Source organism: Dromaius novaehollandiae, chromosome 1, assembly GCF_036370855.1.
Source record: "Dromaius novaehollandiae isolate bDroNov1 chromosome 1, bDroNov1.hap1, whole genome shotgun sequence".
Lineage (NCBI taxonomy): Eukaryota > Metazoa > Chordata > Aves > Casuariiformes > Dromaiidae > Dromaius > Dromaius novaehollandiae.
Window position 1 is genome coordinate 134,980,338 of NC_088098.1, and position 27,735 is coordinate 135,008,072.

At 37.5% G+C, this 27,735-nt stretch overlaps 1 protein-coding gene across 4 annotated transcripts in view; it reads right to left on the reverse strand.

Moving 5' to 3' along the window:
• Positions 1–27,735, reverse strand: part of CDKL5 (cyclin dependent kinase like 5) — a 146,487-nt gene that overhangs the window by 73,236 nt on the left and 45,516 nt on the right. For 3 of the 4 annotated variants that reach the window (XM_064499428.1, XM_026120740.2, XM_064499416.1), the window contains exons 2-3: positions 24,319–24,559; positions 23,776–23,810 (exon numbers count right to left, since the gene is read on the reverse strand). The exons of the other annotated variant lie outside the window; for it this stretch is intronic. In XM_064499428.1, coding sequence (XP_064355498.1) covers positions 23,776–23,810; positions 24,319–24,382 — 99 coding nt within the window. In that variant the 5' untranslated portion in view covers positions 24,383–24,559. The remainder of the gene's footprint in view (positions 1–23,775; positions 23,811–24,318; positions 24,560–27,735) is intronic. 4 annotated transcript variants of the gene reach the window in all.

The following is a 27,735-nucleotide window of genomic DNA, read 5'->3' on the forward strand; positions in this document are numbered from 1 at the left end:
TTTTGCTCTCTGGGTTTTTTTCCCCCGCCTTATCAGGACACATTTTTCTGTGATAAAACCACACTCCTACCGTAACAAAATTCTAAGGCAATGCTACAATGGGGAAAGCTCTACAGGTGCAAGTGGGTACTACTTTCTTGTCCTCAATTTTTAAATTGCTTTAGCATTATAACATAGCAGGATTATTTTTCCCTGACAATTTCAGTGATAACTCCCCCCCCACACACACTTCTGACTCTCTCTGCCAGCCTGATGGATGCTCTACATATTCAATCCTAAATCAATGCTCTTTCCTACTTGCCTTTCAATTTAATTCTTTTTAAAGCTTTTTCAGTCAATATATTGAAATTTGTTTCAGTGAACGTATTCACTTCTTTTGAAAACTCCTGCATTCAAGTTTACACAGAAAGAAAGGTTTTTCTTTTCTAGGCTTAGACAGCCAGCACATTTCTTGGCCAATAAGGGAGAAATTCTTGTGTCTTAAGACAACTGCTGTTTTGCTCTGCCAAGCGTTTAAAACTGCATTCCTTTCCGAGGCTGTCTCTTTATAAGATAGTACTAAAGATTAAAATCCAAATCAAATCTATTAAAAATAGAACAGTAGGCAAGATTTGTACCTTGAACACATACTGGTTTTACTGATCACCGTTGCAGAGTTGTCAGAGGCACGGCTGACTCTAAATAAGGTGTATGGTAACTTATTAGCTTGAGAAACAGAGCTTATATGAAGAAACAAAAAAAATTCTGCACCCAAGGAAGACTAGACTTCCATTACTACTAAGGAGTGAAGAAGAAACTCCAAGTATCCAGAAGTCTTAAAACAGCACTTCTACCTCTGTACTACAGCTGAAATTTCAGCTTTGGAGCTAAATTAAGATAATTTATGGACTTGATGCAGGCAGTTCCTGCAATGCCCAAAGACTCATGACTACATCGGTACTTTTTTCCCCTTATACCTCAAAAAGCAGAGAAAAAGAATCTAAACATTGCACAAGTTCCAGGAAATAATAATAATTAAAAAAAAGCTATTCTAATAAAACTTACCTCTACTGAGAAGGCTGCCTAACACATCCCACTTTCACATCACACACACATGCACACACACACATTTGAGACAGGAAAAGAGATAACATGCAGCATTTATGTTCAGTGTGAAAGTTTGCCTGAACTTCACAAAAAAATAATTGTTGGAAAAATGGGAAGAAATACATTGTCTTGGTCTCACCAAGTTTATCGTTCCAAAGACTAGGTGATCAGAATGAAGAGCTGAGGGCCAAGGGAATACAGTGACTAAAGGGAGTGGGAAGAGAAAACTGAATAATGCAGACTGAAACAGACTAGAAGATCAAACTGGGAAAATGAACTAGCATTTAGAAGCTAGTATTAAAAACAGCAGAACAAGTAAGCAAAAATCTGTGCCCATTGCTTTCCAAAATCTTACTGGAACCCAATTTTACTGAAAGCAGAGGAATGGTGAGAATTCAGAAATAGCTGCAAGCCCACTAAAAACACATGGGAGTCTCATTCCACACAGTTTTGGTATGCATAGAAAATGAAGGCAACAGGTTACTAGATACACCATCTCAACTACTAGAAGCTGACAGCTGTGTGACAACTGCATGGGTATCCATATGGTGTTATATGATTAATTTTATTTTTTGAGAAAGCTACGGGCAAGAAAATGGTAAGTTTATCACAGCGTTTAAGTAAGAAGGGGAAAAGGTAGCATTCTTTTATTAGAACAATTGATATAGGCTAAAGAAATAGCTCTTCAGGTCTAGAATACAAACAGTAATCTCCAAAGCTAAATATAAACTGAGAATAAGTATTGTGTGTTTAAAGAGACTCATAACATTTACAGGAAACCTTAAACATTTCCTAACTTAAGGTATGGTCCATTTCATTTAGCTTTAGCCAACTAGATGTTAAATATCCCACATGTGTTATCACGATTTCCCACCCAGCTAGTAAAAAGCAGGGGAAGAAGGAGGGGTTTTAAGGTACATTTTAGGAATAAAATGATCAACACTGATAATGTTGGATGTATTACCTCCTCTGTATCAGTATGCCTTGAGTAGCATTGCTAAATCAACTAATGCCATCATAGTCCATCGGATTGTATCTGTAATACACAAGCTAGAAATACAAATAAAATATTCCCAACTGTTCTACTGAAGCAAGAACATCTACACTGCCAACGTAAGAGTACAGCGTCAGTTCTCACATCCCACAAAGCAATCTGGCAGAGCTAGCAGCAAGACGGAGCTCCTGAAGCTTGCCCCTTTCCATGGACACACCGCTGCACTGGCACTGCAAGTTCTAAGAAACAGGCTGCAGGGCACTACTGACATGTTTTACTGTATTCCTAGCACAATGAAACAACTTTTTTTAAAAGAAAAAAAGAAAAAACACTTCACTTGTTTTTATGCAGCTAAGAAAGTACATGTTCAGTTTTTGTGTTATTTTTTTCAACTTTTTTTTTCCTACTCTGCTGCTCTCTACAAACATTTTTAGAGGTTGAACATCTTGACACTGACGATAAATGTACAAACTGGTGAAAATGAGGAAGGTAGTAAAAGCAGATAGCAAAAGAATACATACCATTTCAAATAGGAGAGTTGCTCTGAGTAGTAAGTAGCCTGTTAAAATTGGCTTGATTCAGTCACAGGGAGTTTTAACCTGTTATATGGATAAAGTCACTCAGATTTGGGCTAACTTCTCAGACTCTTAAGGTGACAGTGTCTAGCACTTGTAGTCTTGTCCAGCATTACTTAGATTTTTGGGATGCTCAGCATTCCCATTTATAATCTATATTCTTTTTTGATGGGAAAAGTCCAGTGCAGAATAAGCGAGTCTGTTATTCAGAGAAAGTGATTCTATTATTGATCTGGCTGGACTTTAATCTTCTCCTCTACTGTTGATGCTATCCTTCCCTACCTATCTACCAGCTTCCTGCATGCCTCTCTCTATGCATTAACTTACTGATGAGATACCCTGCCAAATCCCTACTAAGGCTGAAAGTAGAAAGCTGTTTTTATGAAAGTGAACCCTAGTTTTGATTGCATATCACTTATCTTGTGCATGTTGCCCTAGGGCCTAGACAAACAAAGGAGATACTTGAGTGGGTCCCTCTATATTCTATACAGAAAAAAAAAAGTCTTTTAATTTCTTTCCTTAGAAGAGGTAACGTGCTAGTTTATTTTCAAGAAGCAAGTGCTAAAATCTGATCACTTTCCCTAACAACAAGCTAAACAATCTTCCTTCTGTTTTTCTAGAAGACTAGCAAGCTTGCAACAAGGTAAGCCAATTAGTCTACAAAATCCTCAAATAATCTCAAACTCATAATAGGCTAGTTTCCAGTGTAGGTATCATTCTTCACAGTACCAATTATGTAGACCCTTTTCTTGCTGGCAATGAGCAAAACCCCCCAAACAAGGTTACATAATGATTCCATAACTAACCATAGAAGATGGCATATTTTCACTGTGCTCCAGGTGTTAGCCTGTAGGTGAGAACAGAGTCTTCAAGTACTTCAAAACACTGGAAAACCACAGCTTTAGCTAAGGGATTGTGCTTAATTTCCACAAAGAGACATGGGTATGCATGCGATGCCTACTAAGAGTCAAGTAGCTAAGTGCACTAATGGAATGGGACCACAATTCTCTAGTTCAGGTAGCTCAGCTTTTTTGATATCAGTAAGTCACTAAGGTACTGCTCACTAGTCTCTTCTATTCAGTAACTTAGCACAGTTATCTTTGATCTGTCAAAGGCATCCATAGTAACTGCAACGCAGCACTGATTCATTCTGGCAGATAGAAACAGTCCCAAAAGTCCTTTTCAGAAGGGTACACTTTTATAGCTTTCCAAGCATCAGGCTGGCTCTCAGGCCAGAGTTAGGTAAATAGGTGCACCCAGACAGAATTAAAATGACACTATTCTTGAAGTAATAATCTATAGAAGATAACAAAGAATAAGTTCTACCAACAAATCAAATAATTTCTTTTCCTTTCTCTAGAGTTGGCTCAATAGCCATCTTATCCTAAAGAATACAGACAGTAACCGCTGCTGCTTGACAATTTTGCTTCCTTTCACTAACAGCCAATGAACCTCAGCAACTCCATCTACATTTCTGATACCAAAAAATACCCCCAAAACAAAAACAAACAAACAAAAAAGATAAACCTCCTCAGCTCTAAATGGGCTACACCAGCATGTTAGTGAATGAAGTAAGTTTTCTCTGGTCATTATTCATAAAAGTATAAATATCTCCACTTGGAGCTTTCCATTTCCTTTTCCTAGTACAATTGAAGGTACTAAGATCAATAAAGCTTTTAATAACATGCAAAAAAGGCCCCATTAGAAGTAGCTATTTTCCTTATGTTAAGCTTTCAGAAGCATACTTGAAATAAGAGCCTTGAGCAAGAGCTCAAAGATTTAAATGAGAACTTGCCAGAAGAAAAAATTTATGGATTTAAAAAGTATGTTATATATTGATCTCCTAGAGCTATATATTTCTGAATTTCAAGGCAGTATAACATTCATCTAAATGGATATGCAAAAAAAGGCAATGGTTGGAAAAACTTGTGGATTCTTTGTGGAGTAAAGGTTTTCAATCTTTTATTTAATAATAAGCCAATCAATTGCCTCTTAATATTTAAAAACAATACTGTTACACCAGACTTGATTAGGAGTAAAATAAACATTTAAGGATACTGCAAAAGCGAAAGTTCTTAAAGAAAGCTTGCAGCTTCACTGTATTAATTTGTCTAATCTAAATGTTGATATTAAAGAAAAAGCTCCTTTGGATAAATTTTGCTTTCTGTCCTTTGTAAACTAGCACCTAGCATTCTGCTGGCAGGAAACAAACAATAATTCTAGTAGTAGTTTGTTGACTAGCACTCAACCATACTAAATCTGAGCTAGTTTCATTATACCACATTCCAGATGCAAAAGATTAATCTGCTTTGGGTTTTTTTTGTTTTTTTTTAGTTTTGTTTTTTAAAACTACAATATAAGCTCTGAGTATGAGCAATATAAAAGAATGTTAACCACTGAATCCATTAATTACTCTAGGTCCCACTAAAACTCTCTCTGAAACGCCCTCACACAGGTTTCATGCAGGTAGTATACTGTGAACAGCTAGCCATGCCATCTCCTCAAAGAGAAAAGGAGGCCTTGCAGCATATGTTAAACATTAACCTACCCCAGGCCTATAATCAAGGCGGGGGGGTGGGGGTGGGGGAGAATCCAAGCACAAAACTACCTAATTGTTCCTTTACCTTTGCCTTTCCACAGGTTTATTCCATGTAAGGACAAGTTACATTCACATAACCTGATTTCTAACCAGGTATTTTCAGGAAAGCTTAAAGGCATGCTTCCTCATTCTCCCCCATTTAAAGTTTTGGGACCTGTTGACTATAAAAACAGAGCTAGCAAAGAATTTAAGTAATTCAAAATTAAATGCACAACTTCCTTTTCACTGTTGTTTTTTATTATAGCTCAGGATGGTAAAAAAATTTGTCTTTCTTCACACAAACGTTTATGGAAAAAGCACAATAGACTTCAGCAGTGAGGGTAATTCTTCATAAAGCTCTGAAACATAATTTTATGATGAAGAGACTGGTGACATCTGAGAAAATATAATCACAAGATTTCACTTGTGAAATATTTTATTCATATTTTGGTTAAGCTAGCACACACTTGCTGAATACTTTGATAAAACAACAAAAATCATTGTAATTTATGTTTCATGTTGAGACACAAGTGTTCATTTCTGCTCATATTCATGAGGGCAGACAGGAGCAGCATAACAGGGTGTGCTCAAACCACTGCATTTAAAAAATTGCTAAGGGGCAACAGAAAGAATGGGCTAGCCTCAGATTCTCAAACTGACCAGAAGAGAGCACTTACTGTAACTCGTTAACTAAACACATGTGCATGTGTGCACCCATGCACTTGTGCAAGCCTGTGCGCATGTACGCACATGACCTAGAAGGTATGTTAGGCAAGCAACAAAAGATAACCTTCAGCAGTACAAATGAGAAACTATTGATTTATTGACAGCCACGAGAAATAGGAGGTGAGAAATACTATAGACAGGCTGGTCTCCCTTGATTTTCTGCTCTGCTACTGACTTTATCTGGTTTGTATTCTCTGTTTTATGTGATCTGGGGAAGTGGGAGGAGGGTACAGGGGACGTTATATCCCAGAATTTCTAAATAGAAATGCACTCCCCAATTCTTTCTTTGGCCTCTCTTAAGCCTTGTTAAAAGTCACTAGAGAACTTCGTACTGATTCTCATAACTGGTACATGTTAATTCTTTTCTCTGTATGTAGAAAAAAAGGATACTGTTAGCTAGCAATGTATTTCTTCTTACACAGGCTTTTGCTGTCAAGTTTAGTTTTGACTCCTTCTCACTATGGCAACATTTATAGCAATGGAAGCATGAAAGACTTTCAGAATTAGAAGAGGTTCAGAACCTAGGTAGCAACCTCACCATATACTATCTTGTATACATTTCTTGACACTAGTCTTCACCAGCTGATGCCTGGGGTGGGTAGGAGGGAAGGCACCACTTGCATGAATTTTTTCACACAAACAGTCACAGGAAATTTGATCCTGGGGAAAAAGTAGCTAGCCAGTTTTACCCTGCAGATGGCATTGCCTGTAACATATTTCTGTGCATAAACATGGCATTACTCCATCTCTGTTTGAAATGTTAATTGATTTCAAAAAGATAGCTTGCCTCCTGGTCAAGATGTGCACTGTCAAAAGAGGTAGGTGTATAACCAGCCAAATTCTTTTCTGATCCTATAGAATCTAAGTCTTTCCAAATCTCAGTGCATGATTACACATATAAACGACACCTATCCCTGTTATATCTGAACATTCCATGATTTTTTAAAAACTTGTCTCTTTACAGCCAAAAGGAAAGTTGATTATCGATAGGGAACTTGCTCAACCAAGGTTAAATCTAAGAAAAACACTTCACAGTTAACTTTTAGTACACTGGAATTCATGGTAACCTTCTGTTATTAAAACTATATGTAACAATATTCTTCATAACTACACACGGGAGGAAGTTCTCCCTACTGCACAACAATTAAAACTTAAATGGATTTAAGTCTGAACACTTTCAGTCCACAAACAAGTCTTTTTATTCAAAGATGAAGGGAGATACAGCAGCACTCAAACTAAGCTTTTTCTCTCCCAGCATTTTACACTAACTATACTTAGTTGCACAATAAACTACTAAGAATTGCGCAATTGTGTACTAAGATTTGAAAACACACTGATGAAAAACTTTTCCAGAGAACATACCCATTTGTGCACATCACTTCTGCTGCAGAGACAGGTAACAGATGAGGAAAGGAATGAACAGGAAAGGCGGAGGCGGGGTGAGAGAGCATGTACATACACACGGGCACAAAAGCATCACAAGAAACAGCACAACAAGGTTCAAAGTACAGGCTGTATTGATGACTGCTCCCAGGACGCTGCTGCCACAGTAAGACTGAGGAACACACGATGCCAAGGCCAGCAGGCCTGCACTCCTCAGAAGGCCACAGCACAGCCTGCTCAAAAGCAGACCCTGCATCCTAACACCAGAAGCATGGCAACAAGGTTGCAGCTTATAACATACCAGTCTTTTACCTCTTAGTCCAATAGTATAGACATGTATTTCAAACATTTATTCCAAACAAGGAAGTGTTCGGCAATCTGACCTAAGACTTATGGAAGCTGAGGTAAGCAAGACTGAGGCTAAGGACCATCCCATAACAATTGATGACTGCTAAATATAATCTACATATACATACATATATATATATATATATGTATACTGCGTGTGCACGTGTGTGCATGTGTATATATACACATGCACTATATATACATATACATGTATACATACACTATATTTAGCAGTCATCAGTTGTTTTATATATATGTTTATATGTATGTATATGTATGCATACACACATATAAATATATAAAAAATATGCAAGATCTAGTTTGTTGTCATCATCAAAAGGAACTCCATTGGCCTAGTGGGGACTTGACAGCTAGCAACCCTTGTCCTCCATATTGCACATAAGAGAAGGGCCAGATTACTTGGGCACACACCTTTCTACTTTTAAGTATGTGGACCCAATGGTATGAGTAAATGAAATCCATGAAAGAAAGTGTTGGTGGGTACAATAAATCTACTTAAAGATTCTGTAAATATTCACCTTCCCCTTCCATCAGGTTTATATTGAATTTTGTTACACTCATTTCCTGGGCTGCAGTACTCTACACAAATCAGTACTCCCATTAAGAAAGAAATGAAAGACATTTTATCAAAGCTTTTAAGGTGCAAGTCACTATGAACTACAGAGCAGTGCTGATATCTACTTCCAACAAAAAGTTATTTGTGCTCTTCAAAAGCAATACCTCATTTTGCTATACATCTTGAAAAATAGAATTCCACACTGCAGGTGATTTTTCATAATGGGCAAAGTTAAACCATTACGTTACAGGGTGTTAGTATTTAGCACAGACTTGAGTGAAGACTGGTCTAATTTAGCAACGTAAGCTAGAGTAATTTGGGATAATATAATAAAAATACAAATATTTTATATATCCAACTTTTTTTTTAAAATGAAAAGTTTAAATGGATACCATTTAGAACAGGGGAAGCTGGTATAAAACTGGATTATTCTTATCAACAGCAAGATGATGACGGAGCGAGCTTTATTGCCCAACTGCAGTTAAGTAGCAAATCAGAAGTTTGAGAGAGTTTTAAATTTGTAATGTGTATATATAAACCATAGGTGGCACAAAGAATGTTTCCAATTCCGTGCAACCCTAAAATAATTGCTATCAGTTGAAGGAAATCAGTGCTACGTCCCTCTAGACAGAAACACTGAGCACTATGCAGTCTTAACAAAACTGCCTCTGTTCTAGAGCTCAGTCTTTCCTTCCACTGAATCAAAACTTTCTTGATCATCTTATTCTGATGCCAGGCTTGTCCAGTCCCACAGGGGGACTATCTATCTTCTATTTGAGGTCAGACACCACTTATGGTAAGTGCAATTATTATTTTTTTGTGTAAAGCTTTACATATTTGCACATATTTAAAACAGCTGTAATGTTATAAATGAAATCTACTTTCATTTTTATCATCTATTGTCACACAGTCTTTGAATGAGCAAAAAGTATTGCTCTACTTTAAAAGAAGTTACATACTGCAGGAACTTCCAGTCAAAAAAAGTAGAAAGTTTTCTATATTCTTGGAAAAATATTCCACCAATTAATAGTCATACAAAACTAACTAATCATGAAAAATGACTTTTAGCAGGAAATTCTGAAGGACTATTTACTATTTAAAAACATACTGATCCTTATTCAGGAAAAGCAAGTGTACCAAAAACAGAGAACTACATTCTCTCATAGTTTCTAGATAAAGTTAAATACTGGGAAAGTCTGTGCTACCACTGTCCATGTTTTACCTAATAGCTAGGCTCCTGGCCTTAAATAAATAAAAAAAGCTTTACATTTGCAAAAACAATTAAGAAATGTAAGTCAATGTAACCGGTATATTCCAGGTACTCAGTCATTTACTATAGTAACATTTCAGGTCAACTTGGCTTTTACAAAAAAATTTGAAAGCCAGCTAGATAATACAGATCCATCCATTTTCATCATGGTATATTTAATAATCTACAGGAACAATTTTCTCAAAACCTAGATTGAGCTCTGTTATACTGGCCTTCATTTCAGCACATGGAGTGTCTAGAGATCAATCATTAATCTAGCACTCTTACAGCTGCTCATATGTCCTACAGAAGGTTTAAAAAGTCCACGAGAATTCCTCACAGGAAAATAATCGGCTTATAATGAAAAGAATTGGATATTCTTTGTATCAATTATGCTACACAGAACTTTGCAATTTGATGACAAGACCAGACTGTAATCCAATATTCAAGTAATTTCCTATTACTACAGATGTAGTTCTATAACTAGCCATATGTTGTTCCCTTTCCAATATATTAATTTGCATTGCCTACAGCACTACTTTCCTAATGATCCAAGACACTACATCAGGTCTCAAATCCTTAACGATTTCAATTTTTTCTGATACTGCTTCTAAAAAAATACTGTAGTCCGGTTCTTAAATTTAATTTTCAGGGTATGATTTCAACTTTTTTGCAAGAAATAGTAATTTGTCTGGATGAACACACAAAGCAAAACTATCACTGTGATATGTGCATATGTACGTACATATGTATGTATATGTAAAGGAAAAAACAAAAAAAAGGAAAAAGAAAAAGTAAAAGACGACAGACTTAACTTGCAAGTGCATTACAACGAGATACAGCACTACAAAACGCTTGCAATTAAAAGCCATTGGGGCAGCCACTGAACACACTGCTGCAGGTCTGAATGAGATTCCTCTATTAATAAAGTGTAACAATTCATAATCCATCTGCAGAAGGGAGTATGCAGCTACAACTAAAGAGTTCACTTATTTATTGGCTATCTTCCAAGGAACAGTGTTATCTGCTACACAAGCAGCAACTTTTTACTTAGTGAAAAACAGAATCTCTAGCAGGAATTCATGCAGCATATTACATAACTAACTATCAGAAATGCAGTTTCTTTAAAAGACAAAAAGGACCACAAATGTCTGGTTAATCTAGAGCCATGAATGTGACAAATTGAAAGAAGCTACAAGTATGAATAAAAATATATATATACATATACATAGATAGATAGATAGATTTAAGCGATACTCACTCTTTTCATTGTAACAAATTATTCATCTTTGATTTAATTTAAGTCGAAAATGTGTGTCAGTAATACATTTCACACACCCTTCCCAAGATTAGATGATCTGCTCCTGTTATTTTAAATTCAGGCTTGTATGCTACTCCCCTTAAGTTAGCTGCATTGTTAGGGTGACCACACATTTTTGTCCCTTCTCCATTCTTGTTTTCAGCATTTTAATCTTCTGCAGTATCAGGTCATTCATCTCAGCTCTGTGCTATATCACACTCCATTACCCAACGTTACACTGTCCAAGACAATTCAAACCATCCCAATTCATGGCACTAAAAGTAGCACCCTCAACATTGTATTGATTTGAATTCAACATACCAAAAAAAATCTTAGTACTTCCTTCTACATCAAGCTAGTTTCCCTTCTCTGAAAGATAGCTCCCCCCCCCCCCCTTTCCATTTTTAGATTAAGCTTTGCGGAGAAAAAGGAGAGGATTGCCAGTTTTGAATACCACCCAACATCTGAGCAGGGTTCATAACATGACAAGTACCAAAGAAGAAGGCGAGAGAGTGGTAACGTCACACAAAAGGACCTTGCATACAGCAGACTGGACTATCATAACAGACTTGACAAAAGGAAACAGAACTACTGCAGACCTCATCACAACACTCACTCAATTAATACATCTAGGCATAGTCTGACCTTCCACATACAGCAAATCAGAACACCATTAAGTTAAATGCATTTATTTTCACAACTGCCTTGTATATAACCTGGCCAGGTCCCCTTAAAGAAAACATGGCATGTGACTGAAATAGACAGCAAGGGCTCGTATTGAAGAAAAAAAATATATATCCCTCAAATAGAGCTGACTTTACTCAGGCAATTTATATCAGAAATGACAGACCAAATACATGTTCTGATATAATGCAAACCAAAGGAGAACTGGGCCTACCTCACTTTAACCTCACATCCTTTACCTAAAAGTATGAAAAACAAAAGTTTACTTCAGATAATCCCAGAACTCAAAGCTTCTAGGAAACTGGAACAACACTAAATGTAGAGACTTAATTTTTTTCTACCGGGGCAGGCAAGCCATTTTACAGTTGGATGGCTTCCTCAGATTACTGCTCGAATGTTTTTTATTAAGAGATACCTTATGAAACATCCTTTTTAAAAATACTGCAGAAATATAGATTCGGCAATAAAACTTTAAGTAAAAGAAATAACAGAAGACAATCTTGTGACACAGCAAATATCATACCCCAAGCCTGGGGGCGTGAGGGGGGAGCGACTGAATAGTTAGCTGTCTTTTCAAAGCTTTTCCAATCTCAACAACTTAGTTTGACACCCATTCTCTACATCTGGTTTTTGATTCCACTTAGTTCAATACAAATCAGGACTTCATTAACACTACCAACATTTTAAATATATTAGTGTAATGCTATTATGATTGTCTATTCCCCTCCAGGAAGTGAGAGAATTATGGAAAAAGCTCAGGTTCAGTATAGACAATACCACAATGCATTAATGAAAAAAAACAACAGTTTTAGAGACTTTTAATACCACATTAGCACCTACCCTGCATAGCAAGCAGTTTAAGTTTACTATATGTCATCTATCTAGAAGCGTAATACAGCAATAACAGAGGTGATTTAACAATAATCAAGCTCACCTATCACTGCTTTACTCAAGTGAAAGCCATGGAAGTGGAGTGTGGAAGTCCATGAAAGAAATACTCCCTAATACTTCAAATCAGAATTCTGTAAGGAACCCTCAAGATCATTCACTGTCCAATAGTGAAGTTGAGGCAACCGGTTATTAAAGTCACTGAGATTCTCAGCACAACAGTTCGCCTAATAGCTCCATTTTCCTTGCATCAAACTCAAAACAGGGCAGATATCAGTTCTGACTACTTCTGGCACACTCTATTCAGCTTCAGAAGCTTGATAGGGTTCTCGTGTTCAGTGTATGTATTTCATAAAAGTTTTGGCACAATGAAGACCAATGAGCTGTGCTTTAGCCTGAGGAACAGCAGCATTAAGTGCAATAATCCTCCACAGGTACACTGCCGTTACTGAAAGAAAATGGCAGGTTGTAAAGAGATTTGCCCTGAGCCTTGATTAAAACCAACCAAATAAAAAAAAATTGCTACAGTGCCAAGGCACATTTCATTAGTAGTGAAAAAAACAGGCTGCTTTTAATTACATTAAAAAAACCTTCAAAAATAAAGATTGGCAAAATTTTTGAGGAGGTAACCAAATAGAGGCAGCCACAAGACAGTAATAATGAATCAATATGTTATATCTTAGAGATAAATTAGTAGGATTTGGCACTGTACTTTTTACCTGTATTTAGGTGAAGGATACTCTTATGCAAGCTGACAACACATTAAAAAAGGCATAAGGGCAAAATGCTTTACACAGTATACAGATCACACTACAAATCGTATCAGTTAATACTTTAAACAGTATGCACGGACAAGCAGAAAACTTAAAGGACAAATAGCTCTAGGCACAAGATAAGATAGTAAAACACTACACTGCTGGCATAATCCGTGCTAGAACATTCCGATGATAATGATTCTCCAGTACCACTGTGGCAATTAATGGCTGTGAGTATTGTGCTGGAGTATCACAACATGCCTGTCCTGTTCTTATACTCTTCCCTTTGGTATCTTGTCTGCTTCTGACAAAGTCACGTTTAAGACAGTGAGCTAGATGAACTCCTCTGACTCAATATGACCATGCTTTGGTATCCCAGGGTAAAGGTAGTAAGATCAATTACTCAGCTCCCAGCTTTAAACTGCAACAGTAAAATGGAACAGTCAAGATAGTCCTATCATAGCCAGTTCTTGCTGGAAGGTTCTAGTTATGTAGGTCATGTGTATATGAAGAAATAGACATATTCAAAACATGCTTTGCCTGAATGGAATCACTTGCCACATGATAGTAAGTGTCCTTAACGATTATCTTGTGTTACTTACCACTTCACTCTGTTTTCCATAACTTTTAAGTATTTGCATATTTACCTTCAGATCCTTCATTAAAATGTAGAATAGCAATATCATACCTGGTATCTAGCTCCAGCAAAAGCAGCTAAGAAACACTTTCCCTTAAATTCTTACTGACTGTTGCTTTGAGGTCTGTTAATCAGCTACTTCTCAAATCAAGACTACTTTAGAAACTAAAATTATACAAAATCATTAATTAGAATCTTGTACAGTTCTAAGTCACATAAGTAGATTTCTTAGTGTATGTAGCTTCATCAGCTACACAATTCAAAGGATGAAATCTGGTTTATTTGACAAGAGCTACTTCCAGTAAAAACCCATTGACTGCAGTTAATTATATATCCATCCTTTTTTCTTTATTAGTAATCAACTTTTCCACTGCTAAGACAGATCTAAAGGAAAAACATCAAAAGCCACAACACACTGAAGATAAAGTCTGCAGTGTTTACAGACACATACACTTACTAATTCTGACACTAAAGGGAAAGTCATCAATATAAAAAGAATGGTTAGCTGACTGCCAAAGAGAAGATTAAGACAGTGTTGTTAACATCAGCGGATACACAGGTTAAAGAAGGGATTCTAACACTTACTAGACAAATTCAGAACTCTTGATGTTTATGACCACATCCGACAGACCCCAACTTTCTTATGACCATGAAGCGTGCATGCTCTGTGTATGTATGTGTGTGTATAAGCAGCGTAACGGTGCAAATTTCAAGTGCCCATATACAAATGCAAGGAACTAGAAGTCAGTGTACAGTCACAGAACTACAGGGTCATTAGGATTACAGATAATGTGGTGAGATATAGCTTGCATGACTGGGGTGCTGCCATGAACAGATACAGGCTTTTTGGGAAAGGACAAGCTAGGAAGGCAAGGAGATTGTTGCAAAGGAGAGGCCTGAATGCATGGATCTTTGCTTTGAAATAGGTAACAAGCAAGTCAAGAGTTTATGCATGAGGATTAGCGGACAGAACAACACAGGTGACATGAGGGTGGGCATCTGCTTCAGTTTGTTTCTGACCAAGAAGGCAAAATAGGAATGCTTCATCTAAGGGAACTGGAGGGAGCCTCACAATAAGCTCTGGTTTTCACAGGGGACTTAGAGCACTCCAACATCTGCTGGAAAGGTAATACAGCATGAGGCAAACAATCAGGAAGTTTTAAGGAGATGTGGAAGGCAATTTCTGTACAGAACTGATGAACAAACCAAAAGGAATGTGAAGGTTGATGGCAGCCTGGGAAGTGGTGACCACATACAGCGGAATCCTGCGAAAACTAAGCAAGACAAATTGTAAAATTACAACCCTGGAATTTTATAAGAACAGATTTCAGCTTGTTCAAGGATCTGCTTAGAGACAGCCCTGACAGGCAGAGGAATGGGAGAAGTGGTTAATCTTCAAGGACAACTTCCTCAAGGCAAAGGAGCAGTCCCTTGGAACATGCGGAACTTTCACAAATTTGCCAGCAAAGATAAACAAGGAATTCCTGACTGAGCTCCAACATGGAAAAATAGTACACAGAAGATGAAAGTGGAGATGGGCTACCTGGGAGGAACACAGAAATACTGCCTCAGCATGCACGGGTTATATTAGAAAGGCCAAAGCTCAGATGCAGTCGAAAAATCCATAAAAGCAGAGGGCAAAATAAAGAGCTTCTGTAAGTACGTAACAGCAAAGGACAAACTGAAGAAACTGTGGTGCTGCTGCTCAGTAGGGGATCTAGTGATAAAGGATGTGGAAAACACTGAGGTACTCAATACTTTCTGTATCTTGATTTCATTGGTAAGGCCTGCCACAGGCCTCCTAAGTCCCTAAGCCTACCGGCCGAGTCTGAGAAACCATTAGGGAACACTTCAGCAAACTGGACGAACAAGTCCATGCAAGCAGACGGGGTGACTCCAAATGTGCTGAGGGAGCTGACTGATGTCACTGCAAGGCCCCTCTCTATCATTTTGGAAGGGTCATAGTGATTAGGGAAGTTTGCTGATGAATGCAAAAAGTAAAGAAGGGTAAGAAGGGGAGTATCCAAATAACTGCAGGCTGGTGTGCCTAACCTCAGTCTTCAGGAAAACTATGAAGTAAATCCTCCTGGAAACCATTTCCTAGCAAATAAAGGTCAAGAATGTGCTGAGGAACAGCCAAGATGGATTTGCCAAGTACGAGCCAAGCCTGACTGACCTGACTGCCTTACGTGGTAAGATGACTGATTCTGTAGATGCTAGGAGAGCAGTGGATGGTGTTTCTCTCTGCTTAAGCAAGGCCTTGGGTATGGGCCCCTTGCAGCCAGACTGGTGAGATGTGGTTTGGATAGGTGGGTAGAAAATTGGCTGGACTGCCGAGCTCAAAGATTTTTGAGCAACAGCAGGGAATCCAGCTGGCAGCTGATTACTAGTGGCATTTCTCAGAGGTTGATATTAGGGCTGATGCTGTTTTATGTCTTCTTGGTAGACTTGTATGAGAGGAAAGAGCACACCATCAGCTAGTTTGTGGATGATACCAACCTGGGACAAGTGGCTGATGTTCTGGAGGGCAATTTTGCTATTCAAAGTGTTATGGAAAATAGGCTTGTTAGCCACCATAACAGGGCTTGACCCTAGGTTCCCGCAAGTAAGTTCAGAGCCAAATCAAAACAAATTAGATAATTAAATTTTAATCACACACATGCCGTAATTACAGCTCGAGCTGGGTGCCTCCAAAGAGGGACCTTAACATGAACAAATCCTGGGTAATGTAAGTCGAAAAGACTATAATTTCCCACCCCTCACACGGTAGTTAGACCAACAGTAATTTTTTTGGTCTGGGGTCTCCTGCTCCTCATTGGTCTCATCGTCATTCTGAGGTAAGCTGTTTTTCTCCTTATTTTTGTTTTTTGCGGTCTCTGATGACGGTTGTACCTCTGTTTTTGTTGGGTCTGGCGGTTGTCTCCCAAGGTCTTATTTTTCCAATTGTTTTGGTGTCTTCCCTCTCGGAGTGGGTGATACAGGAGCGCAGACTGTGTGTGGCTTCCTTATCTTCCCAGCCTGAACGAGCTCTGAGGCACTATTTTCTACTAAAGTAGGTAAAGGTTCGTTACTTTTCCCATGCACGGCCTAAGGCTTCAGCAAATTTAGCTACTCATGCTAAGCAAGTTTTATATAAGTTGTGCTAAGCAGCTATCTCTAGACAGTTTAAATTCACTATTCTTTAGCACAGTGGATCCTGGACATGTTAGAGAAATGAGCCAACAGGAACCCCAAGAAATTCAAAGACAAATGTAGAGTTCTACATCTTGGACAAAATTCAACAAAATTCACAACAGTGCAGGCTAGGGGAACTGATCAGCAGAAAAGGACCTGGGGGTCAGGAACATACCCCTGTGGTGAAGAACAACTGCATACTGAGCTTTACTAGCAAGAATGTAGCCAGCTAGCCAATAGGCCTCTATTTGGCACTTGTGAGACCACATCTAGAGTACTGGGTTCAGGTTTGAGTCCCCCAGTTCAAGAAAGCTTAGAGGAGCAAGGCCAGTGGGAGGGCCACCAAAATAACTGAGGTGCTAGAGGACGTGACACACAAGGAGAGGTTTGTTCTAGCTGTAGGGAGATTTTTTTTTTTTTTTTGCTGTTTTCAGCTATCTAATGGGAGAGAACAGATAAGACTGAGCCTGACTCTCAAAAGTGCACTGTAGTAGAAAAAGGCAATGGACACAAGTTGCACCATCAGAAATTCTAAGGAAATATAAGGGAAAAGCTTTTAGAAGGGCAATCGAACACTTATTTTGTCAGGTTGCCAAGCCAAGTTGTGGAATTTCCATCCTTAAAGCTATTCAAAACTAAATAGGACAAAAAATGTTAAAAAAAAGATAAAAGAACTTTAAAACCTTGAGAAATCTCTGTTTTAGCACAGAATGGTTGATATTTGAAGGGACCTCTGATGGTCAACAGTCCAATCCCCCTGCTCAAAGCAGGGCCAACTAGAGCAGGTTGCTGAGGACTGTATACAGCTGGGTTTTAAAAATCTCCAAGGATGGAGACCCTACAACCACAAAAAAAGGCAGGGGGGAGGGAGGAGTTTCTTGTGTTTAAATGAAACTTCCTGTATTTCCATTTGTGCCCATCACCTCTTGTTCTATCACTGAGAAGAGTCTGGCTGCATCTTCATTACTTTCTCTCCATCAGGGAGAAAGTATGCTCCAGTATGTCCCTGTCTTTCTTGTACTGGGGAACCCAGAAGGGAGTCCAATGCCCCAGATGATGTTTTACCAGTGCTGGGGAAAAAAACGGGAGGTTGAACCAAATAACAATTAATGATTCTGTTAATAAACACAATGGATATGCTTATCTAACAAGTACACTGCACCATTCCTAAAGGACTCTGTAAACGTTTCTTTCCGCAGTTCTGAGAGACACACAAACTTATCTGAAGACAAAACAGTATTGCTGAAGGCTCAAACAGGACAAAAGTTAAACAGTAGGCTGAGAGAAAATTGTTTGCAAGTATGAAACCCACTAGAAAGATTATTCTTTATTATTCTTCAGTGTACTGAAGTGGTCAAATGATTCTGTGAAGTAAGGGTTTGGGGGTTTTTTTTGAGTTTTTGAATAAAGGAATTCAGTGGTGTTTATCTTAAAGAAAAAGGTGAAAAAACCTCTCATATACAGTGAAGAACAAGCAAAACCAGAGAAACTTCTAAAATAAAGGATCGGAAAAACATCTCATGACGCAGAAGACAATGTTGTACATACAAGAATGACTGGCATTAGATTTCTAAACAATTAACCTGCATCCCCTCATGCTCCAATGCTTCTGATCTCAAGCACACAGTTAGAGAACGGCTACGTCTGTTGATGAATTCTGCTTAGCTTTTAGAGAACTTACATCATCACATGCTTTCCTGCACATGTAGCTAATGTAAAAATATATATAGGACTCTTCTCTTCTGCATATTTTCAGTGTTTTTTGCCTGAAACAGTTTCTACCTACTCCCCACAGCAGCTTCAAAATACACCACCATCAGCTACCACACTTTGTTATCTATACAATGATCAGCCTTAGGTATCTAAGATAGTTCATGCTTGTTTCTCAATATATATTCTATTCCTTATTTAGTGGATACTACCGAAATTCTGCTCTGTAAGACAAAATGACCACATTTCTCACTGAATTGTATCCAGCTGTAAACATTCAACTGAACATTGATAAAGCCCTGGTTAGATACAGCACAATGCTACCCATGGTCTGCAGATGGGAACTAATGCACAAACTAGCATCAATACTTTCAAACTAGACACACAATACTAGTGGAATACCTATGATTTGCTGGCCTAATAGTGTGAATCCTTCTTCCTCTGCAGCCTGATCGTGTGGCAAGGTCTCCCCCATTCCAGTGAATGACTCCTTGTGCCAGTCTCATCTTCCTGACCCCCAGACAGAGCCTCCACTCTTCTCAGTTGTCCCAAGGATGTGCTAATCTCATTTCTACAAATTCCTCCTCCCTGAAGTTGCAATTTTCAACTTTTTCCCCACATACACAGTTTATTATCTCACACCATATCTACACATTCCCTTTTCACACTCATTTCTAACTTAAGTGTTTTCCCAGGTTCCTTACCAGTGTGCACTTCTTACAGCACCTTCCTATCATCTTACTGATTTTAAGTCAGTGCCCCCTATCAGATCCTTATCTGATTCTGGAATTGTCCTAAAACTTGTGCCTGAGCCCCTATTAGCAAAGGACAACGCACATGAAACTGCAAGCCCATGTTGCAAAGTAAAGGGAAAAAAGGTTTTGTCTACAGACGTGCAAATTGACAAATCTTAAACATGAGCAAAGATTCATTTTCCTGAGCCATAATCTGACACGACTATTCAAGCTGCTTTTCTTCTCTGAAAAGATAGCCCAGATGGAATGCTTCAGCCCCAATTTTTTTTTTATAACTTTTGTGAAAATAAAGCCTATTTCTAGTATTTTCAAATGCAATATATTCCACTATGTTTCCTTATTAAAAGTCCTCTCCATTTTTTTAAGCTTTTCAGAATATTAGATCTGCAAGACAAATCAGAGTGCTTTATCCCAACATTATTTGCATTAGCTTCACATGAGGAAAACCAGATTAAACAAATAACCCTTATGCACAAATCAGTCTTAGCAATAAGGGATTCATTATAGAAACAAGCTATACAATAATGCAAACAGTCATTATAGAGAAGTTACTTCAGCTTGACTGATAATGCTCCCTTAGCAAAACAAAAGGGCATACAATAATGAAAGGTGTTTGCTCCTTGTGCCATTATCTCCAGTTTAAATCTATACATATATGCCAATGAAATGCACTGGTGCAGAAAGCTGCATATTTATTGAAACACTAGTGGATCTTGTAAAACTTGCAATTATGGGCCATCTCCTCATTTAATGCACATTCTATCCTGTCACGAAAGCAATGGAGCTATGTTGACTTACAGTAGCGGAGAATCCAGTAATTACATGCTATCACTATTTATAAAGATGAATATAAATATTTCTGCATTCAAATTCTGAGACATAATTGCTAGCTTTGTACAAAAAGGAAAGCAGTACATGCTGAAGGAACATCATCAAGGATGGCCTAGTATATACCACATGTACGTTAAAAATACTGCAACATTCTCTAGTTTTTATGCTCTTGCTGGCCTAACTTGCAGTGATGAATAAAATCAGTATGTGATATACTCTGAAAGTTCAACTGTGCTACCTGCATACAGATCATGTGAAAGAACATGGGATACTGGCATTCTTCATTCACACAAGAAACAGAATTTTTAACTAAATGCTATCTGCAGCCAAACAGTAAAAGCCATACCCCTGCATTTGCATGCAATTCTGTGAAGAATTCTAAGTGAATGCTCAAGCCTTTGCTTTCCTATATAAGTACCTGATTTGGATTAAAAAATGGTTCTTAATCAAGGTGAACAACTACATATGCCATCCTGTCATATCTTTTTTTTTCTTTCTTTCTTTATATAGAAATAACCTTCCCTAATGCAGATTCTTTGTAATCATTGTTTGGAAGAAGTTCCTATTTTCAATTAGTGACTGTTTGTAGGCCTCACCTAAGAGCCACTCATTCAATTTATAGCATCTTCGAAGTTACAGGAATTAAAATCTTCTCCCCTTTTCTTCTTTCCTTTCCATTAACAGAGGATCTAAGTTGCAGAGAAACACCCTCATGTTCATTTTAGTAAGTGATCAAAATCAGAGCTTCAAATTTCTGTCTGTAATCTGGGCCTTTTCTATCATAAATTAAGGTGAACAAAAAGCTGCAGCAAACAAGCAGCACCTTTTCACATCTTCACGCTTTCTTCCTCACAACCACTTTTTCTCCACACTTAAAAGGAATAACCTAAATCAAAAAACTAAAATCAAAAATGTAGAAAATTATATTTATTGTAATAGCTATAAGTAAATGTGAGCTACCCTATAGTGGCAATTATCAAGTATTTTCTTAACAAACCCTGCAGACCTAGACAACAAGCAGGACTTGTCTGCTCTGTATTTGTGCAGTACCTTGCAAAAGAGGAGGGGCAGGGTCTCTTATAATAAGTTTTGTTAAGATGTAAAAGGAAAAAAATTATAAAATGGCAGATGGCTAGGGAAAGGACAGGGGGCAAAGCTGCATTACAAAGCCTAACTTTTTATTTAAAAGTGTTATTCTTTCTTAAAAAAAGAAACAACCCCTGAAGTCTGAAAAGACTGGATTTTTTTATTATTTGTTTTGCTTTTAGGGTGGGGTGGGAGGCTTGTTATAAGTAAATGAGACTCATAAATCAGCAAGCTTAAAATAGTAATATATCCCATCCTTTTCAGATCTCCAAATACTGGAAACCCTAAGTCTTGGCAAAACAGCACGCTAAAAGCTTTAACAAATACCAATCTGTTTCAGAATTTCAAGTTTGACCAAAACAACTAGAAGAAGAAAAAGTGGTTCAACAACTACCTGAAAATTTAGACCACCACAAGAAATTCAGCCTCTATTGGCTGTAGAAAGGAAGAGCTCCAATCTGCTAAAGGAAAGCCTTTCCTCTATGGTCAACCGGTATTTTTATGAAAATGAGGTATTCTTAGGAGAACTCAGACAACAGCTGGCCCATGCCATTATACCATAATGTTAGAATACCAAACTCTTTCAGCTTAGGACATGACTAAAGAGATGCAGAGCTTAAATTTCACTCAGCAGTGCAGGAAACCCTAGAGTCTTCTTCGGTCACGTTGAGGCTACCTTCCATAAAGGAGGCAGCTGCCTTTATAAACCGCACTGTCATTACCCTGGGGCTCTCAAGCTACACATCCTGAATTGTTATTCCATAACTACACAAAAATATAACATTTACCAAAGCCATTCTTAAGAGGATATAGCCTCCCCCAAACCTGACCAGGCTTCAGCCTGAGATGGGTTCTTTCCTGGTTCTGATTTTGAACTTTAAGTCAATCTACATGCCCCCGGCCAAGCACCTAATATATTGCGAAAGACAAAGAAAATCACTAATCTGAAATCCAGGGAACTACCAGTTGACTATTACACCGGCATACAATGTCTTCAAGAGGATGCTGTCTTATTCAGCTCTTAGAATATCTCTAAAAACAGTGTTCTAGGCTAACACTTTGTCACATAAAGCTTGCAAAAAAGAAGATAAACAATTTGATCTTTCAAACCAGTCTTTTCCATCTCTCTTCTCTTCTGCATTTCTCACTAGCTCCAATCTTCATTCCTCTTGCACTTGTCAAAAGAAACTATATATGCCTGCACAAATCATATGACAAACTAGAATTTATGCAAAAATCAAAGCAGAGGTGCTTTTGCTTAAACAACATGAAGTGTTTTTTAAAAATTTTTTAAAGTTATTTTCAAATCACGTATACCACACTTAAAACAGAGAACAACATTTAATGTTCAGTTTGACTTGTTAATGTATAGCAGGTATGAATGTCATCACAACAAAGCTCTATCCAGGTTTTACCAGGGGTAAAAGAGGACCATCTTACCATGTGGTATTCTGTAAGTCTCAGATGCTTACACTGAGAAAACACTATCACTACATCCTACAAGTTTTTCCACTGCCAGAAGTGTAGGTAAATCTTGCTATGCAGCAAAGCTCCAGCTCCAAATTCTCAGTGTAGTCATGTAAGGCACTCTAAGATTCACCATATGTATCCTGTGCAAAAGTTATTTTGTGTACATGCTTAAGGTCACTCCAGGAAGTCAGGTCCTCTGCACAGTATAAACATTTTCTAGAACAATGTATGAACTATACACAAAAGCCTTTTACATATTCTCAGGTCAATACAAACAAATCATTTTATGATTCTGAAATATTTTGCTTCAGAGATGTAGAAGTTATTTTATTATAACAACAATACAGCTCTAAAGAGTGCAAAGTAGCTCATACTGGAGTCCTATTTTGATGAGTAGCTAAGTTCAGGTATGTCTGAATTATACACTAGTTACAATAGTGCAGACAGGCTGCCAGACTTCATTTCTGTCTGAAACAGAGTTTTTCCTTTCCTCCTCCTTCCTCATCCAGATTAAAATCAACATGGATAAAAGTCAGTGCCTTCTTACTAGATCTGGATTGTCCAGCAACAGCTACAGAAATTACTATGGAACCCCCCCAAACAGTTAAGCACTTACCTGGCCATATTTGACAATTCATTGGACACACACGCTTAACTTAGACTGCTTGAGATGAAACTGCATTCCATACCAACTTTTTCATTTAACTTTTTCAGTTGAGATTAGCGAAACACAAACAATACAGTATACATTTCACTCAAATATTAAACACTAAAAAAAAATCTGGGGGATATTAGATGTAGGCGTTTCCCCTGACAGTACTGCAATTAAAACACCTGAATAACTGACTGCAAGGAAAGGCCCTCCCCAATTGCAACATATCTAATACACAGCAACATCTCAGTTCTCTTCAAAAGTCATCATTTCACCCAACACCAACATTCATCTCTGATGTAAAGCAATTTACTAACCTTGTGTCTGCATTTAAGTACAACACCATAGGCTCCTGAAACAAATAAGAAAAAAGCTAACTCATCTCAAAACAGAAAAAAAGCAGTAAAGTGAAACAAACAGTTTTCAGTCACCTCCTGGCTATAGGAATAGTATTGTTGCCAGTATTATTATCCTAAATTTGCACACAAAGATACCTTACTAAATATTTGTACTTTGAAACGATTTTTAAAAATTGCTTAAATGTAAATGGATTTTAAAGTGCTGCAATTTTTTGAAAATATTCTTGCAGAGATAAGTTTGATAATCTGCATCTATCCAGTAATTACCACTAAAAGTTCTTATAGTAAATTAAAAAGTCCCATTTCTTTCATCTTCCAAACTTTTTTCCTCCATCTGAGATTAAATGAGAAAAAAATTTAAAGAATAATTTGCTGTTTCTTAAGATTTAAATACAAATGATATTTTGCAATGATATTTTGCTAATGAAAAATTATTACCAAAGAACACTTAGTCAACTCCATATACAAGTAGAATTCATTTTTGATTAAGATATTACTTACCTTCACCTACAACCCCAAGGATCTCAAATTTATTCATCACATTACCAATGTTAGGAATCTTCATCAAGACAAATTCCTCTTATGGTGAGAGCCACAAAACATGGCACGGAGGGAAGCGTCCAAAGGTTTTGCAAAAGACAATTGTGAAAAGTCTCCTGAAATGGGGAGGAAAGGGGGAAATCCACCTTGATCAACTGGACTTCTTGCACACTTTCCTAATTTCTAGGCAGTCAGTAGCTTCCTGGGGAAAGAAGGGGAAATAACGTCATGAGTATTTTGTTTTATTTCAATAAAAGAAAGCAGTGGTGTATACCTGTTCTGCTGCTATTAGTCTCTATGATTATATAAAAAAAAGAAAAGAAACTATTTGCTAGACTGACTGGCAACTAGTTTTAAAAGATTATACCCATTATCAGTTTAAGAGAACTGTACTAAAAAACAAAATACTGCTACAAGATTTTTTCTTCCCTCCACATTTTCCAAACATTGAAGAAGTCAAATGATAAATCAAGCACACGGAGAAGAATAATGTTTTTTGTGTCATGTTGGTTTTAGGCTCCGACCACATCTCTTCTACAGTCTTAGAAGGCTGATAAACTAAAATAATAATAATAAACCTAAAAAAAAAATCTAGGTTTGGTTTTGCTAGTTCAGACTGAACACCCCCCCCCCCCGCCATGTATTAAGGCATATACCACATGCTCTAAAAAAGAGGAGAAAAAAGCTAAAATAATTTCACCATGAAATGGAAATAGGGAATTTCCACAATTCAGTGCTCCGAGAACAGGAGTGCTCATGAGGAACAACATGGCAGGATAGAAGCGAATTCATACAATTAACTTATGTATAATGCATGAGTGACCTAATGTTACTGGCTGCAGCTCGCACGAACAACTGAACTGCTGTTTTAGCATTAGCTATGGGCACTGGCAAAAGCAATGCCGTGACCGAGTCAAACATAACAAAGACAATGACTCAGGGTGTAGGGAAATCATAACGATACTAGCCTCAGCAAGACACAGGAAGGTAAGTTTTGGGGGGTCGTGTTTTTTAAAAGCAGCTTAAGAGTTAATCAACCACAGTATTTTGGAAACAAACTTTGAAAATGAATAAGTTACCTGTTCCTTAATAAAATAATTTGATTACTTAATTTACTGTTTTTAATTAATCAATATTTTTATATTTGTACATTTTATAAAATATCCTCTCCTTTCACTTCCATATACTCTTCCCATCTCAGCTTGCATCTCCTTCTCACAAAAACCTTTGTGCTGCTTGTCCAGGCTTTCTGCATGCAGTAATGAACTACAAAATGGGCTCATGGAAGAGAAGGCCAATCTGACCAGCTGTATCTATCAGCATCAGAACAGAGCCCTCAGGGAGCTGTTTCTGGCACCTTATTAAAACAGGTTTGTGCTAAGCAAACAGGCACAGCTACCTACCAACAGACTGTAGATTAGCAATGGGAATACTGCTAGAAAGACATTGAAAGGGCCATTAATGCTATAACATAAACAAGAAAACAAAGCAAGGCATGTTCAGAACAGCAAAAATACTTGTCAGAAAGAAAGGAACATTCAGAAAATATGTTTTGGTTTTTTTTTTTAAACACTATTCAACAATGTCACCAAATCTGCTACTTCAGTTTCCAAGATGTATTGGGGGTCTCTTCACTGACAAGTCTTTCCAGAAACTATCTTGTGATAAAATCCATTACTTTTCTGCTTCTGTCATTACCATATATTGCCATTCTGCCTTACAATGTACACAATACCTTTTTGATCTGTACTTTCAATCTAGTAGAGTGAAGAAGCTCATGAGATAATACATCAAAAACTTTACAAGAAGTTTAGATACAGGTTCCTCTTTCCCTTCATTTATAATTTCTGAAATTCTAATCAACCACTCACATTTTGGGAATATAATTGTAGTTTTTCAATCAAATCTTGCTGCCTACAGCTTGTGATTGACATTTTTTAAAATAGAGTTTTGCAAGTATAGTCAGTATGCATCCTATTTTTTTGTTGAAAATAAAGGTTAGATTTACTGCAGCTATTTACTAAGCTTTCCTTTCTGAAATTTGGTATTACACGTCTCCCCACAAACATGCATTTGCCTTCTAATTGTGCAGGGCTTTTTTGTTTGTTTGTTTTTAAAGTAAGAGCCGTAGAAAAGCTAGTTTGCTCATTACATTGGTGCTGGTGGATGCACATCATCTATAACAGCATTCACGAGGTTTTGCCTATAGGAAACGACATGTCAACTCAACTCACATATTGATATTCATAAACCAACAACAGTAAACTTTGACTATTCCAAACCCACAAACCAGTTTTTAACATGCTATCCAAAATGCAGCCCAATAGCCAGCAAAGATAATATAAATGCACATATAACAGAATTCCCAAAAGAAAACTGCACTTAAGTGAGCTGCCTCTTTTGCCCTAGCTCCCTGGTAACCTTTGTGCACAACTCTGCTGTGAGCACTTTCTGATAATGTAATCTGGAAGTAAAAAGGACGGCTAATGAAAAAGTCATCAGAAGAAAAATGGCACTCGGGAACAGCAGTTCATATTTAAAAACCTGTTTGCCATAGCTGTTTTGTCACATCTCCTCAAACAGGGCATTAATTCAAACTTGTTCCCTACTTTAATATTAGTGAATTCAGGCTGAATTGAAGTAACAGGGAGCTATGTCCCTCTAATCCCTACCTACCCCACTGTTCTAGCTTTATCAAATGTAATGAGAAGCAGAAAAAGACGACATTATTGCTTATTGCGGACATGAAGCCCAGATTTATTCTCTAACCACAGAAGAGAGGAGCTGGTCAAGAGAAGCCTCCCAAAACGTTACCCTTGTTTGCTCTCAAAGAAAGAACTCCAGCTACTTCAGGACAAGTTGTGCATATCCGTTTGAAAATTTTGTTATCAAAAGCTGCTGAATAACTGAAAAGAATCACTATGAATACTTCAGTCTTTCCCTCTGCTTAAAATACTTGATCAATGACAGCACCCAGTGACCTTTCGGGGGGTTTTCTTATTTTTAAAAGGCACTGGGCTTGTTAAGACTGTTCAAAACCAGAACTACTGATTCTTGCAGGAATCTGATATTACCTCAACTCCATGAACTATATTGAGATTCTGTGAATGGTAGACTGAGTAACTATAATACAATCTTGAAGTTGTAACCAAAAGATAATTTTTTTAAAAAAATTATCCATCACAAGAATTACTTTAGCCTGTGCCTTAGTGAAGAGTCTGGATTCTTTCAAGAGACTGAACACTGGAAATAGCCCTGCAATAAAAACCTTACAAATAGCAACCACAAATTTTTTATGCACACTGACAGGCATATAAGCCTGTTTTAATATCATTGGCTATTTTAATATTGTTAATTAACTTTCCCACTGGCTAGAAC